The 20,328-nt window shown below is 33.5% G+C and overlaps 1 protein-coding gene across 2 annotated transcripts in view; it reads right to left on the reverse strand.

The window, feature by feature from the left end:
- Positions 1 to 891: 891 nt before the first annotated feature.
- CDH9 (cadherin 9) overlaps positions 892 to 20,328 on the reverse strand; it is a 75,202-nt gene continuing 55,765 nt past the window's right edge. For both annotated transcript variants that reach the window (XM_026506730.4, XM_057312169.1), the window contains 5 exons: positions 11,059 to 11,195; positions 10,496 to 10,617; positions 6,575 to 6,692; positions 6,222 to 6,473; positions 892 to 1,522 (listed from right to left, as the gene is read on the reverse strand). In XM_026506730.4, coding sequence (XP_026362515.2) covers positions 1,035 to 1,522; positions 6,222 to 6,473; positions 6,575 to 6,692; positions 10,496 to 10,617; positions 11,059 to 11,195 — 1,117 coding nt within the window. In that variant the 3' untranslated portion in view covers positions 892 to 1,034. The remainder of the gene's footprint in view (positions 1,523 to 6,221; positions 6,474 to 6,574; positions 6,693 to 10,495; positions 10,618 to 11,058; positions 11,196 to 20,328) is intronic.

A 20,328-nucleotide genomic window follows, 5' to 3' on the forward strand; every position in this document is an offset into this window, starting at 1 on the left:
ACCCAGATTATATTCCATGAATTATCTGATCATGGAGAGAAAAATCAGAACTATTACTTTTCATTCTGAAAACTATTCTATTGATGAAGGAAGAGTGATCCAGATTTTTTTTATCATCTACCTAACATTCCTTACATGTACTTCATATACTCTCAAATAAAATTCACTGGTTAATTCTATAGAAAAAAACTCTACAGAAAATGTAATCATTTACAAGCATATTTATAATAGTTTATATTTCCAAGGTCTCACATCCTACTGATGGGTAAATATGAGTGGTTCAATAAACACTTGTCCATGTTTAAGTGGCAGAAGCAAAACACCATTACTTATACTAAAGCTCTTTTACAGTCTTGCTGCATTCTAGTTCCAAATCACATGCAGTAACTTAGCTGTTTTTTTCCCTGAGTGAATCATGTTTTGCCTATCAAGATGTAAAAAATTTCTCTTGTATGTGAGATCAGAACTGCTTCTAGGAATTAAATAAAATGATATTTATTTTTATAAATACTAGTTTATTTCATAAAAATACAAAAATATAAATATACATTTATAAAAATATGAATGAGTTAACACAAAGACATTTTTCAACTAAATAAATATGGTAGTAATAGTCATTCCTATTTCTTTAGGGATATATTTTTTCATATTAATTTACAAAGCAGTTGCACAATGTTTAATAGTAAAGGTGACTGTAAGTCAGTTAAGAAAACATTTATAAAGTCTTTATATTTAAGGAAAGGCACAAAAAGCCTTTTATGTAATTTTTATTGATTATTGATGTGATATACTTTCCTTCAGAGATTGTTAGGCAAAGAGAGTGAACTGGTTATTATTACTTTTTTTTAAATCTATATCATTCGTATTCATTCACAGAAACTTACTGATTAAGCAAACCCTTACTAAGACAACACCTACGTATTGTTTGTAATTTCAATTTTTAAAAAATTTCCTCCAAGGAAGAGAATGCTGGCCACTCAATCTAGTAACAAGGAGAGTACTTCCAAAAACATGGATCAAGTCATACAATACTCTTAATCTCGGTCACTGTCATCACCCCCATACATATCAGCAAGCTTTTTAAAACGAGGCCCCCAGTCGCTGAGGTAATCATAATCTTGGTTACAATCTGCTGTGAGAGACTCTAAAGAACTGAGTGAATCTGCTATGGAATCATTCCCTTCATAGGCGTATGTTGCCAGTGAATCATAAGGTGGTGCACTTGGGTCTGAGTCATTTTCTTTTAATCTTCGGTGGATAAAATCTTGTACATCAATATTTTCCCACAGAGGCACAGTCCTCCTTATCTGAAATATAGTTTCAGGCATTACATCCCTTCTAAGTTTACTGTCTTCTCTTGCTTCTGGATTCCTTAATGTGCCAATGTCAAAAGCTTGGGTATCTTCTTCCCCACCACCTTCATCATTGTAGGTCACGATGTTATCCCGGACATCGTCTTTTGAAATTATCAGAGGTTCCTTTTTTCTCTGCCTCTTCAGTGCAGCAAACAGCACAACTAAAACTATTAGCAACAACAACAACAAAGAGGAAATAGTGAGATTCCATGATTCAGGTTTAAATTAAATAATTTTAATTTAATCACACTTTGCTGAGGGAAGTTTGTGTGGTATGAGAGATGCTGAGATTTGTTTGGATAAAGAGTAATCTACCCTACACAAATACAGGGTGCCTTGGGCCAGTGACTAAATGTTCTGTATTGGTAAAGGAGCGATATTTAAATCCGTTTTTTACTTTCAAGACTCACTATCCTATAGAGCTCTGGCATTGCAAAAACCTTACTCAGTATGGCTAACTCATTTAGCTAACTGTTAATTATGTGATATCTCATTCCTCTCAACAATATGCTTGCTTAAAAATACTGAAATTCTAAAGCTGCAGTCATTATTATCCCAAGAGAAATTGAGCACCAGTTTAATTTTTTCTTAATGACTCAAGGGAATATATGCAAAACATTATTCATCTATATGCATATGTATGCATTATATATGTGTTTATATTATACAGATGCATATATATGTGTGTATATAAATACATAAATATATACGTGCTACCTAATTCCTTCCAGTAGCTCATACCTGTTTAAATTCCTTTATTGACTTGGTTTTGAAAGCCTACTTAAAATCTGAACTATAACTCTATAAGTGACAATATAAAATTCAAAGTCTAACTTATCTTTAGTCTGTCTCATCTTATAAGACAGCTCAGACTAATTATCTTGTTACTGAGGATTTCCTTGACTTATACAGTTGCATTGGAACTTTCTGGCTAAAATGTTAATTATAATCCCTCTATTCACTATAATGTTTTTATTATTTACATACCCATGTTATCAGGTTAACTATGAACTTCCCCACATAGAATATTCTTTCTTGCTTTTTGTTATATTACTGAAATTTAACATATGCGTGTATGTGACAGTGAACATATGCAAAATAAATATGTTTTGCAATTTACACATATATTTAAAAATAAGAAAAAAAACACATGATTTCCAAAATATAAATTTTCCAATGGAAATGGACCAAGTCCCTAATTTTATATATAAGAAAAGTTAAGAAATAAAGATAATCTTGCTAAAGCACACTTGCATATTGCATGGGAGAAATAAAAAACAGGTTCCCCTTACCAGCTAAATGTTTTGTCAATACTATTTATGTTTTATTAAAAAACAAGAAAATGTTGGCTCAAAAATCTGTCATTTCTTTTCTCGATTTTTGTATTGAGATTACGCAAAGCAGACTCATTTACGTTGAGACCGCATTTCACCATGACCCTTGAGTGCCCTGTAACTCCATTAGAAGACTTTCCAATGCGATTGTCATATGGGCAAACATACTTTCCTTAGCTTCTACTAATTGGTAGAAAGAATTAAAAAAAATTTCATTAGAAGCATCCTCAGTTAACCTCCACAAAATAGGTTATGGGTGCTGAGCTATATTCAGAATCATCTTGGAGACAATTAAAAAAAAAGACCTTTTCAATAAAAATGGAACATATCAGTACTCTCCCTTATAAAACGATGAAAATAAGTTAATTAACTCCAACATAGATCTGAAATCCAACAATCTAGTGAATGATGAAGTAAAAAAAAACTTCCAAGTTTAATATTGAATTAATTTATAAATTCTCTACTTTCCTCAAAATGTTTATAGATTCTGACTATAAAGGAACAACAATATAGTCAAATTATTTTAAGGGTTTCTTAGCTAATACAATATTTATTAACTCACACAAATGGACCTCAGAACCTGTTCTTAGTTTTTTCTCTTCTGTTGGGTCAAAATCATCTACTTCATTTCCCTGGGCTGAGGTTATTAATTGAATGGAATTTAGAAAGGTTAAAATAAGGAATAGAAAAAAGTGTATCCTTATTTTCATTAATCTTTAACTGAAGTTTAGTATTTCTGTTATTTCTATTATGAATATCATAATATACAGTTACTATAGAAATAGTAAGAGTATGTGTGACTATTAAATCAATAGAAAGCACAGATATTTTATATTGCATTTTAGTTATGACATATCTCAAATGATCATCAGACTCGCACTAGAACAAGGCACGTATGACAATAATTAAGCACATTTTGCTTTTGTTTCTTGTTTAATTTGGATACACATATTTCCTTTTGCCTAATATATCCTATTCTTATTGATTTATCATTCTAAATAGTTCCCATAAGGTTCATCTGACTCCCAAGGTGTCTAAGGAACCAAAAAAATTTAAAAGTCCTGCCTCAGGTTTTAATCCTTGGCTTTGCCTTGTAACATAGACATACTCTAAGAACTACATTTCTTCAAACTGTAATAGGTAGGTCTAAAATATCATTGCCCATGCTATATCACTGTCTTGCAAAGGGCAGACTCTCTTTACTATAAAAACTTAGTTAGAAATTTAGTAACTGTGTGCAGACAACAGGTGTTGGCGAGGATTTGGTGGAGGGGAATCATTTTGCACTGTTGGTGGGAATGCAAACTGGTGCAGCCACTCTGGAAAACAGTATGGAGGTTCTTCAAAAAGTTAGAAATAGAACTTCCCTATGATCCAGGAATTGCACTATTAAGTATTTACCTAAAGGAAACAAAAATACTAATTCAAAGGGATACATATACCACAGTGTTTATAGCAGCATTATCTATAATAGCCAAATTATGCAAACAGTGCAAGTATCTATTGACTGACAAATGGATAAAGAAGTGGTGTATATATATACAATGGATATTACTCAGACATACAAAAGAATGAAATCCTGTCATTTGCAATGACATGGATGGAGCTGGAGAGTATTATGCTAAGTGAAATAAGTCAGAGAAAGACAAATACTATATGATTTCACTCATGTGGAATTTAAGAAACAAAACATGAGCATAGGGGAAGAAAGAGAGATGCAAACATACATAAAACAGACTCAACTATAGAGAACAAACTGAGAGATGCTGGAAGGAAGGTGGGCAGGGGGATAGGTTAAATGGGTGGGTGATGGGGATTAAGGAGCACACTTGTGATGAGCACTGGGTGATGTATGGAAGTGTTGAATCACTATATTGTACACCTGAGACTAATACTATGCTGTATGCTAACTAAGTTGAATTTAAATAAAAACATTAAAACAAAAGATGAAATCACAGCAAAAATGCTTTAGGAACTTTGATAATGAAACCTGAATTGGAACCAATTTTAACTAAAATAATAGAAAACCTCTCCATACATATATGGGCAACCAATTGGGAAGGTGGAAAACAAGAAGTGGGTGCCTTCTATATTGTGTAGGGTAGAAAGGTGGCAGACTTTTCAGAATAACGAAGCAGCCTTCTAGGATTTCTGCATAGAAAAAGTATTATGCAATTTAGTTTCGTAATGTTACAGTATCTAAGCTGATTTTGGGGGTGCTTTTGTTCCCCCATGTGTGCATGCATATCTTTATGTCTGTGTCTGTATTATCTTAATACAGAAATTTTAAAAATGAAATTTGAAATATACATATGTCCATGTTCTAAATTAGGAAAGTAGAACTATGTGAGCAAATAAAACAATATAATACCAGTAGCACTTAGCTGAAAGGTAAGCCAAGATCTATTTTCCATGGGGAGAGAAAAGTATTTTACAGAAGAGTTGAACTTTCTAGCAGCAGTTCTGAGATGTGGATTGGTGGTATGTATGTTCTAAAGCACCCTGAGAAAATGTTTTTCTAAATAGTTGGATCATTTTAGCTGAGACAAATGTTTTCCCCTCACTTTCATCAATCCCCCACTGAAGTCCTGCAAGGATATCTGGCCAAAGGGATTTCATCCAGATAGCTTGAAAGGATTTGCAGTGAAAAGGAGCCAGCACATATGAGCATTGGAACATAAATTTGGCTGGCTCGCATGCCCTAAGCATAAGCATTTTGGATGAATATTTGATGGAAACAATTTTGGGGGGAATGTTTTACAGTGGAACAACTGTTTAATTGAATTAAATTGTTGTCCTGTTAGGGCATGCTCAAATACAGCATTTGCTGTTGAAAGCATGACTTTAGAAAACATTGCAGGACTAAGTAGGACCACAATGTGATAGTGATATTTTTTAAAAATGAACTTAAACTTATAATTTACACCTATGTATAACAAATTGTATGAATAAAAAGTTTATCTTCTCTAGACAGTTTAAATGCACTTGCCAATTAGGTGTCTAATAGACATTACTTAGTATTTGCTAGTAATATTATTTGTAAAGGTAGTCTTTGGTTTTGAGAATAATGGTTTAAAAGGAAAATTCTGATATAGACTTATCTGTGTTTAAATGCTAGTTAAAACCTTTCTAAATGAGTGAATTTGTATAAGATATTTAGTCTTTCTTGAGAAGAATCAAAGTATTTATCTTACAGAGTTGATATGAAAATTAAATCAGTTATAAAATTAAATGTCCTTAGAACAGTGACCATGGTTAGTTAGCATTAAGCAGTATAATATAAAATAGATTTAAAAATATGTGTCTCTCTCTATATATAGCATTAGCTATTATCTCTGTTTTTCATCTCTAGAAAGCTAGACCTATCCTCGAAGAGAACTCCATTTCTTTTCTAATTGAAAGAACCATTTTAATAAAAAGTTAAAAATTTCAGCCTTTAGCCCTAGAGAAGTGTGCTTTTCGGTTGCACCATCACTGAACTAGAAGGGAGAGACTTATTTGAGTGAAATGAGCATTTTTACATACAACTTACCAAGTAGGATGATGACACAAAGAAGGATGGCGATGAGGGCCCCCGTGCTCAGGCCAGCTGCTAGGACCAAGGCCTGCGCATTGCAGGACTGCATGTTTCCCTGATTATCACAGGCACACACACGGATAGTGAGTGTACCAGTGCTGCTCTGAATTGGATAATCATTGTCAAAGATTAAAATTGGCAGGAGATAGGTGCTCATTTTGTTGCGGCTGTACCCATCTTTTCGAGTCATGATTCCTGCTGTATTATCTAGGAAAAAACAAAACAAAACAGTGGGGTGGGGGGACTCAGACCAGTTTTTAATTTTGGATCTGAAAGTCTCAATTTTAGCTTTAAAAAATGTTCTGTACCTTTATTATCTACAATGGTGAAGTTTGGATTGAGAGGAAATTCTGGTACTGGTTCAAAGAAAAATTTGTGGCCTCGGGGAGGATCATCTTTGTCCATGACACTGACAGTCTGGATCAACTGAAACCAAATCAGTAAATTAAATAAATGCAATTCTTGTTGTTACAGGACATTTTAAGTCAGTGTTTGTGCTTTAAGTATATCATTGGCATTAAAGAAACAAAAAATAGGCCGTTTTCAGAAATTACGCCAAAGCTTTTTATGGTTCTGTGTAATGTAACAATTAGTTAAGGATAAAATATGTTCATCAAGTATTACTGTGCAAGGTGTCTCTAAGAATCATTGTCTGATTCTCAGCCACTGGAATATCCAACCTTAAAGAAAAATATAATCACTCCAACATCTATCTTCTTTTAACATTGTTAGAAAGCACCAGTCTGTTTTATTAATAATTGGTTACCAATCTGTTGCCTCCACTAAATAATGATTGTCTCAAAGGCAGAGAACATAACAGATGCATTTTTAAAAAACAAAAGTGACTAGCACAACTACTCCTACAGATCAAGAGCACTATGGATATAGTTTTAGAAAAATAAGCAATATGCCACATTATACCAGAAAGCAAAAGGTTTTAAAGCTATGGGACACCCTAACTGCAATCATTTTGCATTTTATCCAAAGTATTTGTTTTCCTTTTAATGGTATTTGCAAAGTTTAGAAAGATATACAAATGAATGCTTTTCAAGTTTCATAAAACCAGTGTCGAAGTTGAGAAATTACAACACCTCTTAGCTGTGCTCGCTATAAGTCAGAGGTGAGCCATAGTGTGAAGTTGGAGCGGCAAATAACAGGTCAGGCAGAAAATTCCATCGAGCATTGTATAGTGGAAAAAGCACTAAGCTATACATCGGGGTGCCTGTTTTTCTAGTCATGGGTCTGCCATCTATGTAACTTGAAATCACAGCCATTTAATTACTCTTACTTTCAGATTTCTTTTCCAAAAAAGCAAAGTTGCACCACTTCCGGGTGTAATAGTGCAACTTCTGTGATGAACAATTATTGGAATTTCACAGTAGTTTGACATACCCATTGTTTTGGTTATTGTATACCTTCTGTAGCCATACTAACCTGCATACTCACTAGGAAATACTTTTCCCTCTTTAATTTAATATTAACTATGATTTCATTCATTTTATTGACAGAGAGGCATAGAACCTTACTTTTCTTTATACAATGTTTCTGAAAGTGCACAATTATTAATACAAATTTAATGCACGTTTTCTCCTTAGAAGTTGGATCATGACATAGAAAAAATATTTTTAGTACTTAAATACTTTTGTTTAACCTCTTGTTCCAGATTGGCAATGATATATCTAATTTTTAGTAATATTTTAAATCATAAACAACATTGGTCCTCTGGTTATATGGCTGAGTTCTTGAAATGCTTAGATGGGCCACTGTTTACACATATTTTAACAGAGAATACGTATCAGTAGCTTAAACTGTATTTTCAGCCTTGTTAATTTTAATAAGCAAATTGTTTTCCACCAAGTATATGAACAATGAAAGAAATTTTAGTAGTAGTATATATTAAAATAATTATTAGTTAATATCAATATACATTATCATTATCAAATATTAATTTTAATATGTATCCATTACTCACATGAATTAACAAAAGATAAGCATATTAATAGACAAATAAGTAGAGACTGTGTATACACTATTGTCAATTGATTTATGTCTCTCCAAAATATATGTTCAAATCCTAATTCTCAGTACCTGTTAATGTGATCTTATTTCAAAACAGGCTCTTTGTAGATGCGATCAAGTTAGGATGATGCCATAGCAGAATAGTGTGGGCCCTAAACCAGTGAATGGAGTCTCATAAGAAAGGGAAATGTGGATACAGAGAGAGAGAAAAAGAATGTCATGTGACAATGTGCACAGAGATTGGAGTAATTCTTATAAACTAAGGAATGCCAGTGATTACGCAATTAGAGAGGTTAGGAAATGGCAAGAGTCCTCTCCTAGAGTCTTTACAGAGAGGACGGACTGCTGACACCACTGATTTCAGACTTCATAGCCTCCAGAGCTGTGTGAGAGCACATCTCTGTTGTTTTAAGCTCCCTAGTTTATGGTAGTTTCTCATGGTAGCCTTAAGAAACTAATACACCTGTGAAGATTATTTTTAAATGGCCACACATTTATGAAAAAATGTTCAGCCTGAATAATTTGGTAAGAATCCATGTTAAAATTATTGTGAGATGTTACTATTTGGTGAACGCTTAAAGTCTAGTGTCCCAATAAATAGGCAATCATCCACTAGGTATATGACCTATTTGGGTAGCTGTTTGGAGACACTGATGAGTATTTATATATAAAATTTAATTATTCTTACTTCAAAGGTTATATCAAAGGAAAAGAGTACCAGGTAGCGTATAAATATAAATGTATTATAATGCTCATTACAGTGCTGTCTGCTAGAGTAACATTGTGTTTATCAACCAAATTTCTATTAGTAAGTGGATAGTTGAATAAGCTAGTAAATGTATAGCTGTGCTAAAAAAATTCAGCATCAAATTAAAAAGAATCATTTAATAAATTGAGAGTGTGTCCATTACATGTTGCAAAGTGAAAAAAGAATAACAATTTTTAATCCAAATAGATGTGTAATGATTCTTTTTTGGCAAATAATGATTATACCCCATTTTTATTTTTGTGAATGTAAGTGGAATCTCTTAGTCTGCTTGTTTGAGCCGCCCTAAAAATCACTGCAGCCTGGATGGTTTCAGTAACAGAAATTTATTTTCTCACAGTTCTGGAGACGGGAAGTGTGAGATCAAGGTACCAGCTTGGCGGGTTTCTGGTGAGAGCTCTCTGTCTGGGTTGCAGACAGCTGCCTCCTTGTTACATCCTCACATTGCCTTTCCTTTGAGTGTGTGTATATATATAGAGAGAGTGATCTCTCTCCAGTGTCTCTCCTTTAAAGGACAGTAATCCTCTCAGATCAGAGCCCCAACCTTAGGATCACTTTTAACATTCATTGCATCCTTAGAAGTGCACCTCTAAATACAGCCGTATTGGGGGTTAGGGCTTCAAATGAACATTTGGTCCGTTGCAATCTTCATTGGAATAAAAGGAGGATAGTATTTCACTTTTATTTTCTATATTTAAATAGACACGATGGAATTGTATATGAGTCTTAACATCTATCTACTTTTTCTTTAAAGAGGTATCTAAATAACTTGTTAAAATTTCTTTCAGTGAAAATTGTGCAGTTGCTGTCATTTGTAAAATACTATATTAGTGTCAAAAATGAACATATTCCTCATTTGCTTAAAGTTACTTTAGAGATCTCTTATATATGAGGGGGACTTTGCAAGAGGACTTTGTAACTCTTGTACAATCTCTTTTTATTTCAATAATATTAAAGTTGAATGATCACAAAGTATGATTTATCAAACCAAAATATCCTGCCTGAGAGATTAAAAGAGGAAAAATGTAATCAACGAGACAATTATTGTGATTCCCTTTATACTAACACAGAACAATTTCATTTTCATACTTTATGTTTTGTTTAGTAATATATTTCCATTCCCTTCTTGAATATAACTCAGTATCAGCATAATTATGAATCCAGGGAGGAACTTATATATATATATATATATATGTATATATATTCATTATATACCCCATATATAAGTTAAAGCATGTATTATAACTTTTCCTATTACATCATGGGTTCTATAATGAAAACAACTTCAGAAGTCATCTGAATCACTGTGGGTGTTTTCGTAAGGGGAGATGAACAGGCAACAAAGAGGATTGACAAAAATTTTTGCGCAAGTGAATTAATATAATGTTATCTGCCTTTGTGAAGAGGAAATATTTTTTTTGAAGTTTACAATAATTTTATTTACCTGCCCAGGTTTTGCATTTTCACAAACAAATGTTTCATAGTACATGGCAAATTCCGGAGCATGGTCATTGATATCTAGAATTCTGATGAAGACAGGGATCTGGCTACTTTGTTTTGAGTTATCTGCAACGAGAACATGTGTAAGCCTTCAGTCTCATTTACAGAGAAGCGGTGATACCACTCACCCCATTTGTAACTTAGCAACAGATATTCACTTTCTCAATTGGATTGCTGATGAATAGCTCAGCTTTCTTACATGGCCCAGATGGAAAGCATGATTAAAAAGAGGAGAATATGATTGAGAATGAAGTATTATTTGTAAGACATAATTTTCTTAGGCAGATTAATTTATTTTTATGATGTTAGATTCTATTTCTATCCTAGAGGAAGGTGTAAAAGAAAATCAAGTTTAAAAAGTGGATATTTGATAATCATTAAAATAATATAAGTATCCAACACACTCTGGTGTTGCCTATGATAAAATTACTTCACTCAAGAAATAAAGTCTACTTAATGCTATTATTTTACCACTTTGGTGTTCAGGCACATGTATTTCCCACTCACTTATTTCTGTGGCTGTAATGGTGATGTTGTGCCAAGGAGATGATTCCCGATCAAGGGGTTTCAAAGTGAATATAGAGCCATTTTCGGAGTGAATGCTAAAAATCCGGTCCATATCAGTATGCCGATCAATAGAGTATCTGGTAGAAAAGAGATTCATGAATCTAGGCATTAAGATTATTCTTAATTCATCTACTGTTTCTTAATGTTACAGGCAATTCAAGCAATGTTCTCATAAAGTCATGACCAGTAAAATGCTGACAATTTTCATGAATTTTTATTTAATATAATTGTCATTTACACAATTTGATATATTCCACCTTTTCCATCATCACTATTCTATGATTATGTGTACTTTAGAGTCATTATTTATTATCATGAATCCTGTGGAAACCTTTAAGTTAGTTTTTAATTGTCACTTGATTTACTTAACCTATCATAGACCTATTGCAGTGCTTGAGACATATTAAGCAGTCATATTAAATTTGATAGAGTCAATTGCATTAGATAAAGTGAAATTATGTTAAAAAAAACATAAGAACTTGTGTCCACAGAGTCCTTATGACTGTAAGTGAATAGAGAGAGGCTGTTGTAAAGTACATTGCTCTTGAATGGCTCTCTATTCAAGGAACATCTCAGCTGAATCAAAGGTTATCCTCCAATCTATTCCTCTGACCTATTGCAGATAAAAATGAAATGACATATTACACAGAGTTTTATGACTCTTTTCATCAAGGCTGGATATGGAAGATGTCACCATAAACTCTGTATCACTCCATGGTTGGCAAAATAATACCTTCCCGCCTCCCCAAAGGATGCCCACCTCCTAATCCCTGATACCTGGGACTATGTTACTTTACATGGTAAAAGTAACTTTGCAGATGCAATTAAGGTTAAAGTCATTGAGAAGGGAGACTATTCTTGATTATCTAGATAGGCCTTAACTATTCATATGAACCATTTAAAGTGGAAGAAGAAGACAGAGATGGGCTCTAGAGAAATAGGAGGAAAAAAAGAGAGAGATTTAAAGAATGAAAAGGACTTGACCTTTCACTGCTGGCTTGAGGATGGCAGAAAGGGGCCACATGCCAAAGAATACAGGCAGCCTCTAGAAACTCAGAATGAACCTTGAGCTGACAGCAAGAAAATAAGAATTTCAGTCCTACAACTCCAAAGAGCTGAAATCTGCTAACTTGAATGAGCAAGGAAACAATTTCTCTCCTAAAGTTTTGTGACAGGAATGTGGCCCTGTCCGCACAAACACCTTGACTTTACTCCAGTGAGAGTCATCCCAGATCTCTGACCTATAAAACTGTAAGATAATAAATTTGAGTTGCTTTAAGCACTAAGTGTATGGTAATTTGTTATGATAGCAATGGAAGGCTGCAACATACTAGTTAGAAAGATCTTTTAAAAGACTAGCTTGTAAAAATATCCTTTAGTTATGTCAGGCCATATTAGGCTATACTAACACTTTACATCTGTTTGAGATTTCTGCTGCTGAGTATCTAATTAAGCCATTTAGGAAAATAAGTGTCTCTTAAACATTAATTTTCATATGAATTATATTGGGATCTTGTTAAAAACAGATTCTGATTCAGTAGGTCTGGTGTCGGAGCTGGGATTTTTATTTTTAACAAACATCCTAGGTGAATTGCATGTTGTAAGTCTATGGACAAGGCTCATACAGCAAGGTTTTATGCCATGGAATAAACTGATTAGAACAAAGAAAAAGGAAGAGAAAGGAGACAACTAACAGACTAACCAACATCTGGTGCAGTTCTCATTTTTCTAGGTATCTTATTAAAGTCACTTAGCAAATGAACTCCTTTTTGATCTGGTGAATTAGGAAATTACAACTCCATTATAAATGTAGTATATTCACTATCAGGCACTGACTTTGACAAACATAAGTAATAGATATTGAGCAGCCAATGTTTTAAAGATTGGGAAACCTCTGTAATTTTAGAAATATTGAATGAAAATCTATTTATCTAAATTCTGTGATTTTTTGTTTGCCTTGATTGTTTTAATAAAGAACCCATGACTTAGTCTATTGCTATTAAGAACTATATTGAAATTAAATTTCCAAAATAATTCTAATAATTTAATATCATGGGGTGTGCTTAATTTATTTTCTGCTAAACTTTATCAAATGAGTTTCTGAGACTGACAGATAATATTTCAAAGTGAGTATTTGAGCATATGGAAAAAATATATATATATACTGGATTTTTTTAAAAGATTTTTTTTTAAAGATTTTATTTATTCATTTGACAGAGAGAGACAGCCAGCGAGAGAGGGAACACAAGCAGGAGGAGTGGGAGAGGAAGAAGCAGGCTCCCAGCGGTGGAGCCTGATGTGGGCCTCGATCCCAGAACTCTGGGATCACGCCCTGAGCCGAAGGCAGACGCTTAACGACTGAGCCACCCAGGCGCCCCAAGATTTTTTAAAAAGATTTTATTTATTTGACAGAGAGAGAGAGAAAGAGAGAGAACAAGCAGGGGTAGCGGCAGGCCGAGGGAGAAGCATACTCCCCGCTGAGCAGTGAGCCCGATATGAAGCTGAATCCCAGGATCCTGGGATCATGACCTGAGCCGAAGGCAGACGCTTAACTAACTGAGCCACCCAGGCACCCCTATATACTGGATTTCATCTCAAATGTGGAATAGCTAAAAGCTTTATATAGTTGGTTTTAGGTTCCTTTCTGTACCTAGTCTCAAAATATAAAACCAGTCCAGTCACCTTCTTGTCCTTTGGAAGGGTTGTGCATGGGCATTAGAGACATAGGGAAATGGCAGAATCGTTTCACTTCTTCGATAATCATAATTATAATTTTCCTACATGTTGTTATGAAAAAAGTTTGAGAGATTTTTGATATATGGTCCAATTATTGATTGTATGATATATGGTCACTGCTGAAGAGTAGCTATACTTCTGGTGTGGGAACTCCTAAAGAGATAGAGGATAACTAGAAACTAGATACAAAAATAAATATGTAAAATCCATAATGGTGTATACGTACATTTCCTAGGATCAAAAATTATATCAGGTTTTAACTAACAATTCATTGTCAGACAAGGATCTGAGATAGATCTTATTTAAAAAAAAAAAAACTATTGTACTAAAATTGAGTATGGCAGTCATATTAAATTTTCTCTTTTTAATCTCTATTGCTTGATAAATGCTAAAATGGAAAAAAAAATACAGCGCTTCCTATCTCTAGGTGTCAGGCCTCCTACAAGTTCCTAATGTGGGCTAAGAAAGTCAGTAGAACATTTTTTAAATGTTCTGTTTTTCTTAAATACTTACACCAAATTCTGCTGATGAATAAAACAAACCTAAAATGAACACAAAGAAAGCAGTGTAAAAAATATATATATAACCCAACCACATGTATGTATTGAGTGGAATTCAATTTATAATATTTGCCTGAATATATTTCTTTCCATTGTTGGAAAAGTCAATAGCTAGCCATTAGCTGTTGCTAAACAGACATTGGATTTCTTCCTACTGTTAGCATTGAAGATCAAAATAGAAAATAAAAATCCCTTTGTGCTCATTGCTACTTGCCCTAGAGATTAGCATGGGGCTTTCTATGATTGAAGAATAGGTAACAATTCTAACATTATGCAAGTCTAGCTTTGATATACTTGGAGCTTATGTGGGATCAGAGTAAGTTTCTGACTATCCTACTCATAGATTTAATCTTGAAAGGTACTACTTTCCCAGTTAAGAATTCATGTTGGAGAGCCACTTTGGCAATTTAGAAATAGCTCACTTAATTAACACTAACACTGCACACTTCCAGGTATATATTCAGAAATTTGCCCTCGTGCAAATAATGTCTCACAATTTGTCAAAGCCCAGAGATAATTTTCTTTTATTCAGAAGCCAATATTCTATTTTCAACACAGGATGGGACATTCTGGTTTACCTATTAATAATAAATACACTGGTTACCACAGATGACCAGAAAGAAGCTTGATAAACAACACAGGACAAAACTATCTCTATGTTCCAGCAGATGGCCTACTAAAACAACACTATTTTATTTATTTCCTTACATTTAATTTTGAGCAATAAGTTAAAAAAAAAAAAAGACCACTGGCGTAACTCTTTAAATGAAACAGGATCTGCAGAAACAGCAAATAAATGAAAAAGAGCACAAGAGAACTAAGCCTGTGGAAGCTGAACTCTACTTCTACTTTGTTTGCTTTTCATTTTTCATGTTCTGCCATTAAGAATCCAACGAATATCAGATCCCTGTATTTTCATCTCTCACAATAAAACACGTAAATTAAATTACAAACACCGGAACAAATCAGTCCAGGATGCAGAAATGTGTGAAGGATAGTACTCCTCTTCCTTTACTGAATTCCAGGTACATCTTCCACCGACTAAGTCAATATAATTAGGCTATAAGTTTGCTCTTTCCTTTCCAGCTACTGCATTCCAGAAATGTGTTTTCTATCTATGAACTATGAAACTTTCATTGCCCTTCAAAAGGAGAGTGTGGCTATACAGTACTTGAGCAAATTGTTCAAATCTTTTTTTTTCCCGAGATTAATGGCATGATTTTTAAATAGTCATGATTTTTAAATAAATCAGTATTATTTTACTCTCTATAATAAATTCAAGCAAGTATTAGAGAAACACTGATACACACACACACACATCCATTTATTCACTCATTTCAGCTAGGGTGGAATCATGTACATTTTATTGAAGCATAACTAAAAAAGCATTTCTTTCCAGCAAGTTTGTTGTGTACTTACTTCTCAGTTTGACTGCAGTAGAAAAGAAAAGTAGAAAACAAGTAGAAAAGTAGAAAACAAATTCTAAAATTTGTTGAACTTTAAGTATGTTGAGCATAAAATAGGTGCGAAATGAGACAACATGTTCTTTCAGAACCTGTAAAGCTATAATCAACCCTATAACTTGGGAAATCCATGATTACTAATGAGGTGAAGCAGAGCTGACAACAGCTGCTAATTGTAATCATAATCTCATGTTGCAAGCGGCAGATGTATTTCAGAAAGTATGTTTGATGAACAGATTTACTGGTGGGTGAGAAACAGTTCCTAAGATTTCCCTGGAAAATATTTCTCCATGATGCTTATCATAGCCCATTTCTGCTCTGGGGATCAGTCCTCCTTCTAAATTCTATAGGAGGAAACAAAAGAGTCACGCATTACAATGTTGTCTCCTTGTTGAATTATTGCTAGTTTCTCGCAGTGTAATAAGATATCTAAAGGTATTTTTTTTGCATATATCTTAATACAAACAGGAACCAGCCTATATACTATATTTTCAGGCATGGCCTTATATGTTTTGACAGAGTTGGGGTAGAAACATAATTTGGGATAAATTTGTTTCTTTCAATATTTTTATTTTTGTCATAATTTCTGAGATTTTATATGTAAAACCACTGTTCATTATTTCTTTATACTTGAGTACCTTATTAAACACAAATATTTTAGAGAGAACTATGAACTTAAAAATTTATCCGCCACTTTTATATACTACAGAGCAAGGCTGCAAATCTTACTATCAGTATTTGACCTGGAAATTTTACTCCTAAAATTGTATCCTGAGGAAATTCCAGATATAGGAAAAGATATATTTATATAGATTGGGTAGATTATTTATTGATACCTATTTCTATATCTGTGTCTATATCAATCTACATCGATATCTAATCTATATATATATATGTAAGATATATATAGATTGATAGACTGCAACTAAATTTCCAGCAATCATGTATCACCTACATGATAGTGTGTTATTTATATAATACAATATACAATTTATACAAAAGTTTATTAACAAGTTTAATGGCATTATCAAATATTCACAATTAATAAAAATACATAAACCTCTATGTGTATTATAATGATCTCTACTTACTAAAGTTAGTTAGGTGGTTGATAAATGGAAAGTTCTAATACCTGACAAAAATAGAATAAAATACCACTGAAGTATCTATTGAGAGGAGAATTTTATAGATGTCTTCTCCACTACAAAATTTCCTGTGCAAGAGGGACTAAATTATGTAATTAAAACATGTTTAAAATGATATTTTGAATGTCCTTTTTTAGCAACTATAGAATAACAAGGGATGAATTTACCAGCTGCCCCCGCCACACATGCACACACACACACACACACACACACACACACACACACACACAAAACCCACTAACACTAAATGAAATATATGAAACTAAATAAAAATTATTTTTTGAAAGATTATACACCAGAGAACAATGACAATAATCCCAGAGAAAAGAGAAAGATATGATGTGATCCATAAAACTTCCTAGTTTGCTGGCAGGGAGAGGTTCCAGAAAATAATACAGGAAGTGTGATGCAAGATGGAGTCTGTCAACCCACTGAGTTCAAGCTGATAGTCCATGTCGAAAACAAAGTGTCTAGAATTTGAAAGGCAGAATAATTCATGGGAGAGAGCTTCACGAAGAGAGAACTACTGAAATCTGAAGAAAATAGTACTCAAGTTTTAAGCTGAGTACTGACTAGAACATGTTTGGAAACAGATAAAGTGGAGCAATGAAGTAATCAGTCACAAGGATTAGGAGGGAGCAAAACTATGAATAGTTCTAGTTTCCACCAACCAAAGAGGAGAAATTCATAACTCATGGGGCTTTGGTAGACTACTCAGGAAGGTTTTACTTGATTTATGGGGCAAAATTCAGTCTAGAAAAAGGGCTGCTGATAAAGGACAAAAACAAGGTCCAAAAAGATTAAGATGTGAGTAATTTAAACACACATCTTAGGGGCACCTGGGTGACTCAGTCGGTTAAACAGTGAAGTGTCTGCTTTCCGCTCAGGTCATGATCCCAGGGCTTCCTGCTTAGCGAAGTGTCTGCTTCTCCCTCTGCCCCTTCTCCTCCCCCTGCTTGTGTGCTTTTCTTCTCTCTCTCCTGCTTTCTCTCTCACTCATGCTCTCTCTCAAATAAATAAATAAAATCTTAAAAAAAATTAACAGACATCTGAATGCAGCTCAAGAGTATTTATGAAAATGCAAAGCTAAAAAAAAAAAAAGAAAAAAGAAAAAGAAAATGCAAAGCTACCTAGCACTAAACAGTAAAAGCACAATGTTTGGCATCCAATCAAAAATTACAGGCATGCAAAAAACAAGAAAATATGACTGCCAGGAAAAACCTGTCAATTGAGGGGCACCTGGGTGGCTCGGTTAAGCATCTGCCTTCAGCTCAGGTCATGATGCCAGGGTCCTAGGATCAAGTGAGTCCTGTGTTGGGCTCCTTGCTCAGCAGGGAGCCTGCTTCTCCCTCTCCCTCTGCCTGCTGCCCCCCACCCCCAAGCTTGTGCTCTCTCTCGCCAAATAAAGCCTTTTTAAAAATTCTGCCAGTTGAAAACAACCCAGAAATAACACTTCCAGAGAAGAAATTATAATCTATGAAATGAAAAAATACTCTAGATGGAATTAAAGCAGGTTAGATATTGGGGGGAAAAAAAAAAGATTAGTGAACTTGAAGATGAAGATGAATGGGAACTATTTAGAATGGCCAAGAGGGGAAAAAGACTGAACAAACAGCACCAGTGCACTGTATTGTATATTTAGGAGACCTAGCATAATTAATAATTAAATGTCCTTAAAGAGAAGAATATAGGGCAAAAAAATATTAAAGAGACTGGCTGAAAATTTTTCCAAGTTTGAGGAAAGCCATAAAGTCAGAGATCTTTATAAACTTCAAGTACAAAATAGTTGAAGCACATTATAGAAAGGTACATTATAATCCACTTGCTTAAAACCAGTGACACAATTTAGAAGTGTCCTGAGAAATAACTGACAACATACGAAGAAAAAAATAAACATTAAGGACAGTGCAAAATTTTTATTGTATTGGTACAAAAAAACAACACCACATTTAAAGCTGTACCTACAGGGAAATTAAATTATCATTAAAATGTACATATGAGAATAATAGTAGGTCTCAAATCAATGAACGCGGCTTCTGACTCAAGGACATAGACAAGAAGAGCAAATGAAACTCGATGTAAGCAGAAAAAGAATGAAGATCAGAGCCAAAAAAAAGCCAAGCAAACAATAGAAAACAGACTATTGAAAAAGCAATTAAACTTGTTCTTTGAGAAGGTCAATCAACTAAAAAAGTCTAGTCACACTGGCCAAGAAAGAAAAGAGAAAGTAGATACAAATTAACAATAACATCGATGACTATCACTACTAGAGTATCAAAAGGATAATAGAAATATTATGAACAACTTTCTACAACTTTGATGAAATTAAAAAATACCTGAAAGATGAAGAAAAAGGAAAAAAAGTCAAACCAGGTCATGCAAGAATTAAGAAAATCTGAAGAGCCTTACAACTACTAAGGAAATAGAATTTGTAGCAATAACTCAAGTAAAAAAGATAATACAGTCCTTTACTTTTAAATTTTACCAAACATTTAAGGAAAAATACTGTCAATTCTATGCAAACTCTTCCAAAAAATTAAGAGAATCTTACACTTCTGACTGCATTCTGTGAGACAGTATTACTGTGACCCCAAATCCAAACAGACATTACATGAAAACAAAACTGCAAAATCATGTCCCAGTAAAAGTAGGTGCAAAATTATTTTTAAACTTTAGTAAACTGAATTCAACAATATATAATAATTATAGTATGATTTGGCTAAGTGGCATTTATCCCAATAATATGGAGCTTATTCAATATCTGAAAAATAAATCAAATAATACATCATTTAACTATATGGCCATCTCAATAGAGACAGAAGATACCATTTGACAAAATTCAAACTCTATTGCTGATAAAAATGCTTAGAACAAAAGGAATAGAATAAAATTGTCCCAGCAGATGGCATCATACTGAATGATGAAAGACTAAATGATTTCTTCATAAGACAAGGAAGAAGGCAAGGATTTCTGTTCTTATTGCCTCTGTTTAACATTGTTTTGGAGGTTCTTGCCAGTGCAATAAAGCAATAAAAAGAAATATAAAAAAAAATGTTTTTGTAGACATAAAAACCACAAAACACAGCTGAAAAAAATCCCTGTATATGCAGAGAAAAATACATTATTTTGGGTTAATAGATTCAGTAACATTGATGATGCTGCCTACATTAATCTACACACTCAACTCAAAATTCTAGCAGACACTTTTGTAGCAGTTGATATATGAAAATATAAAGGGCCTTGAATTACCAAACAAATTTAGAAAAGAAAAAAAAAAGTTAAATGACAAATAGTATTTACTTTCAA

Source organism: Ursus arctos, unplaced genomic scaffold (assembly GCF_023065955.2).
Source record: "Ursus arctos isolate Adak ecotype North America unplaced genomic scaffold, UrsArc2.0 scaffold_15, whole genome shotgun sequence".
Taxonomy (NCBI): Eukaryota; Metazoa; Chordata; class Mammalia; order Carnivora; family Ursidae; genus Ursus; species Ursus arctos.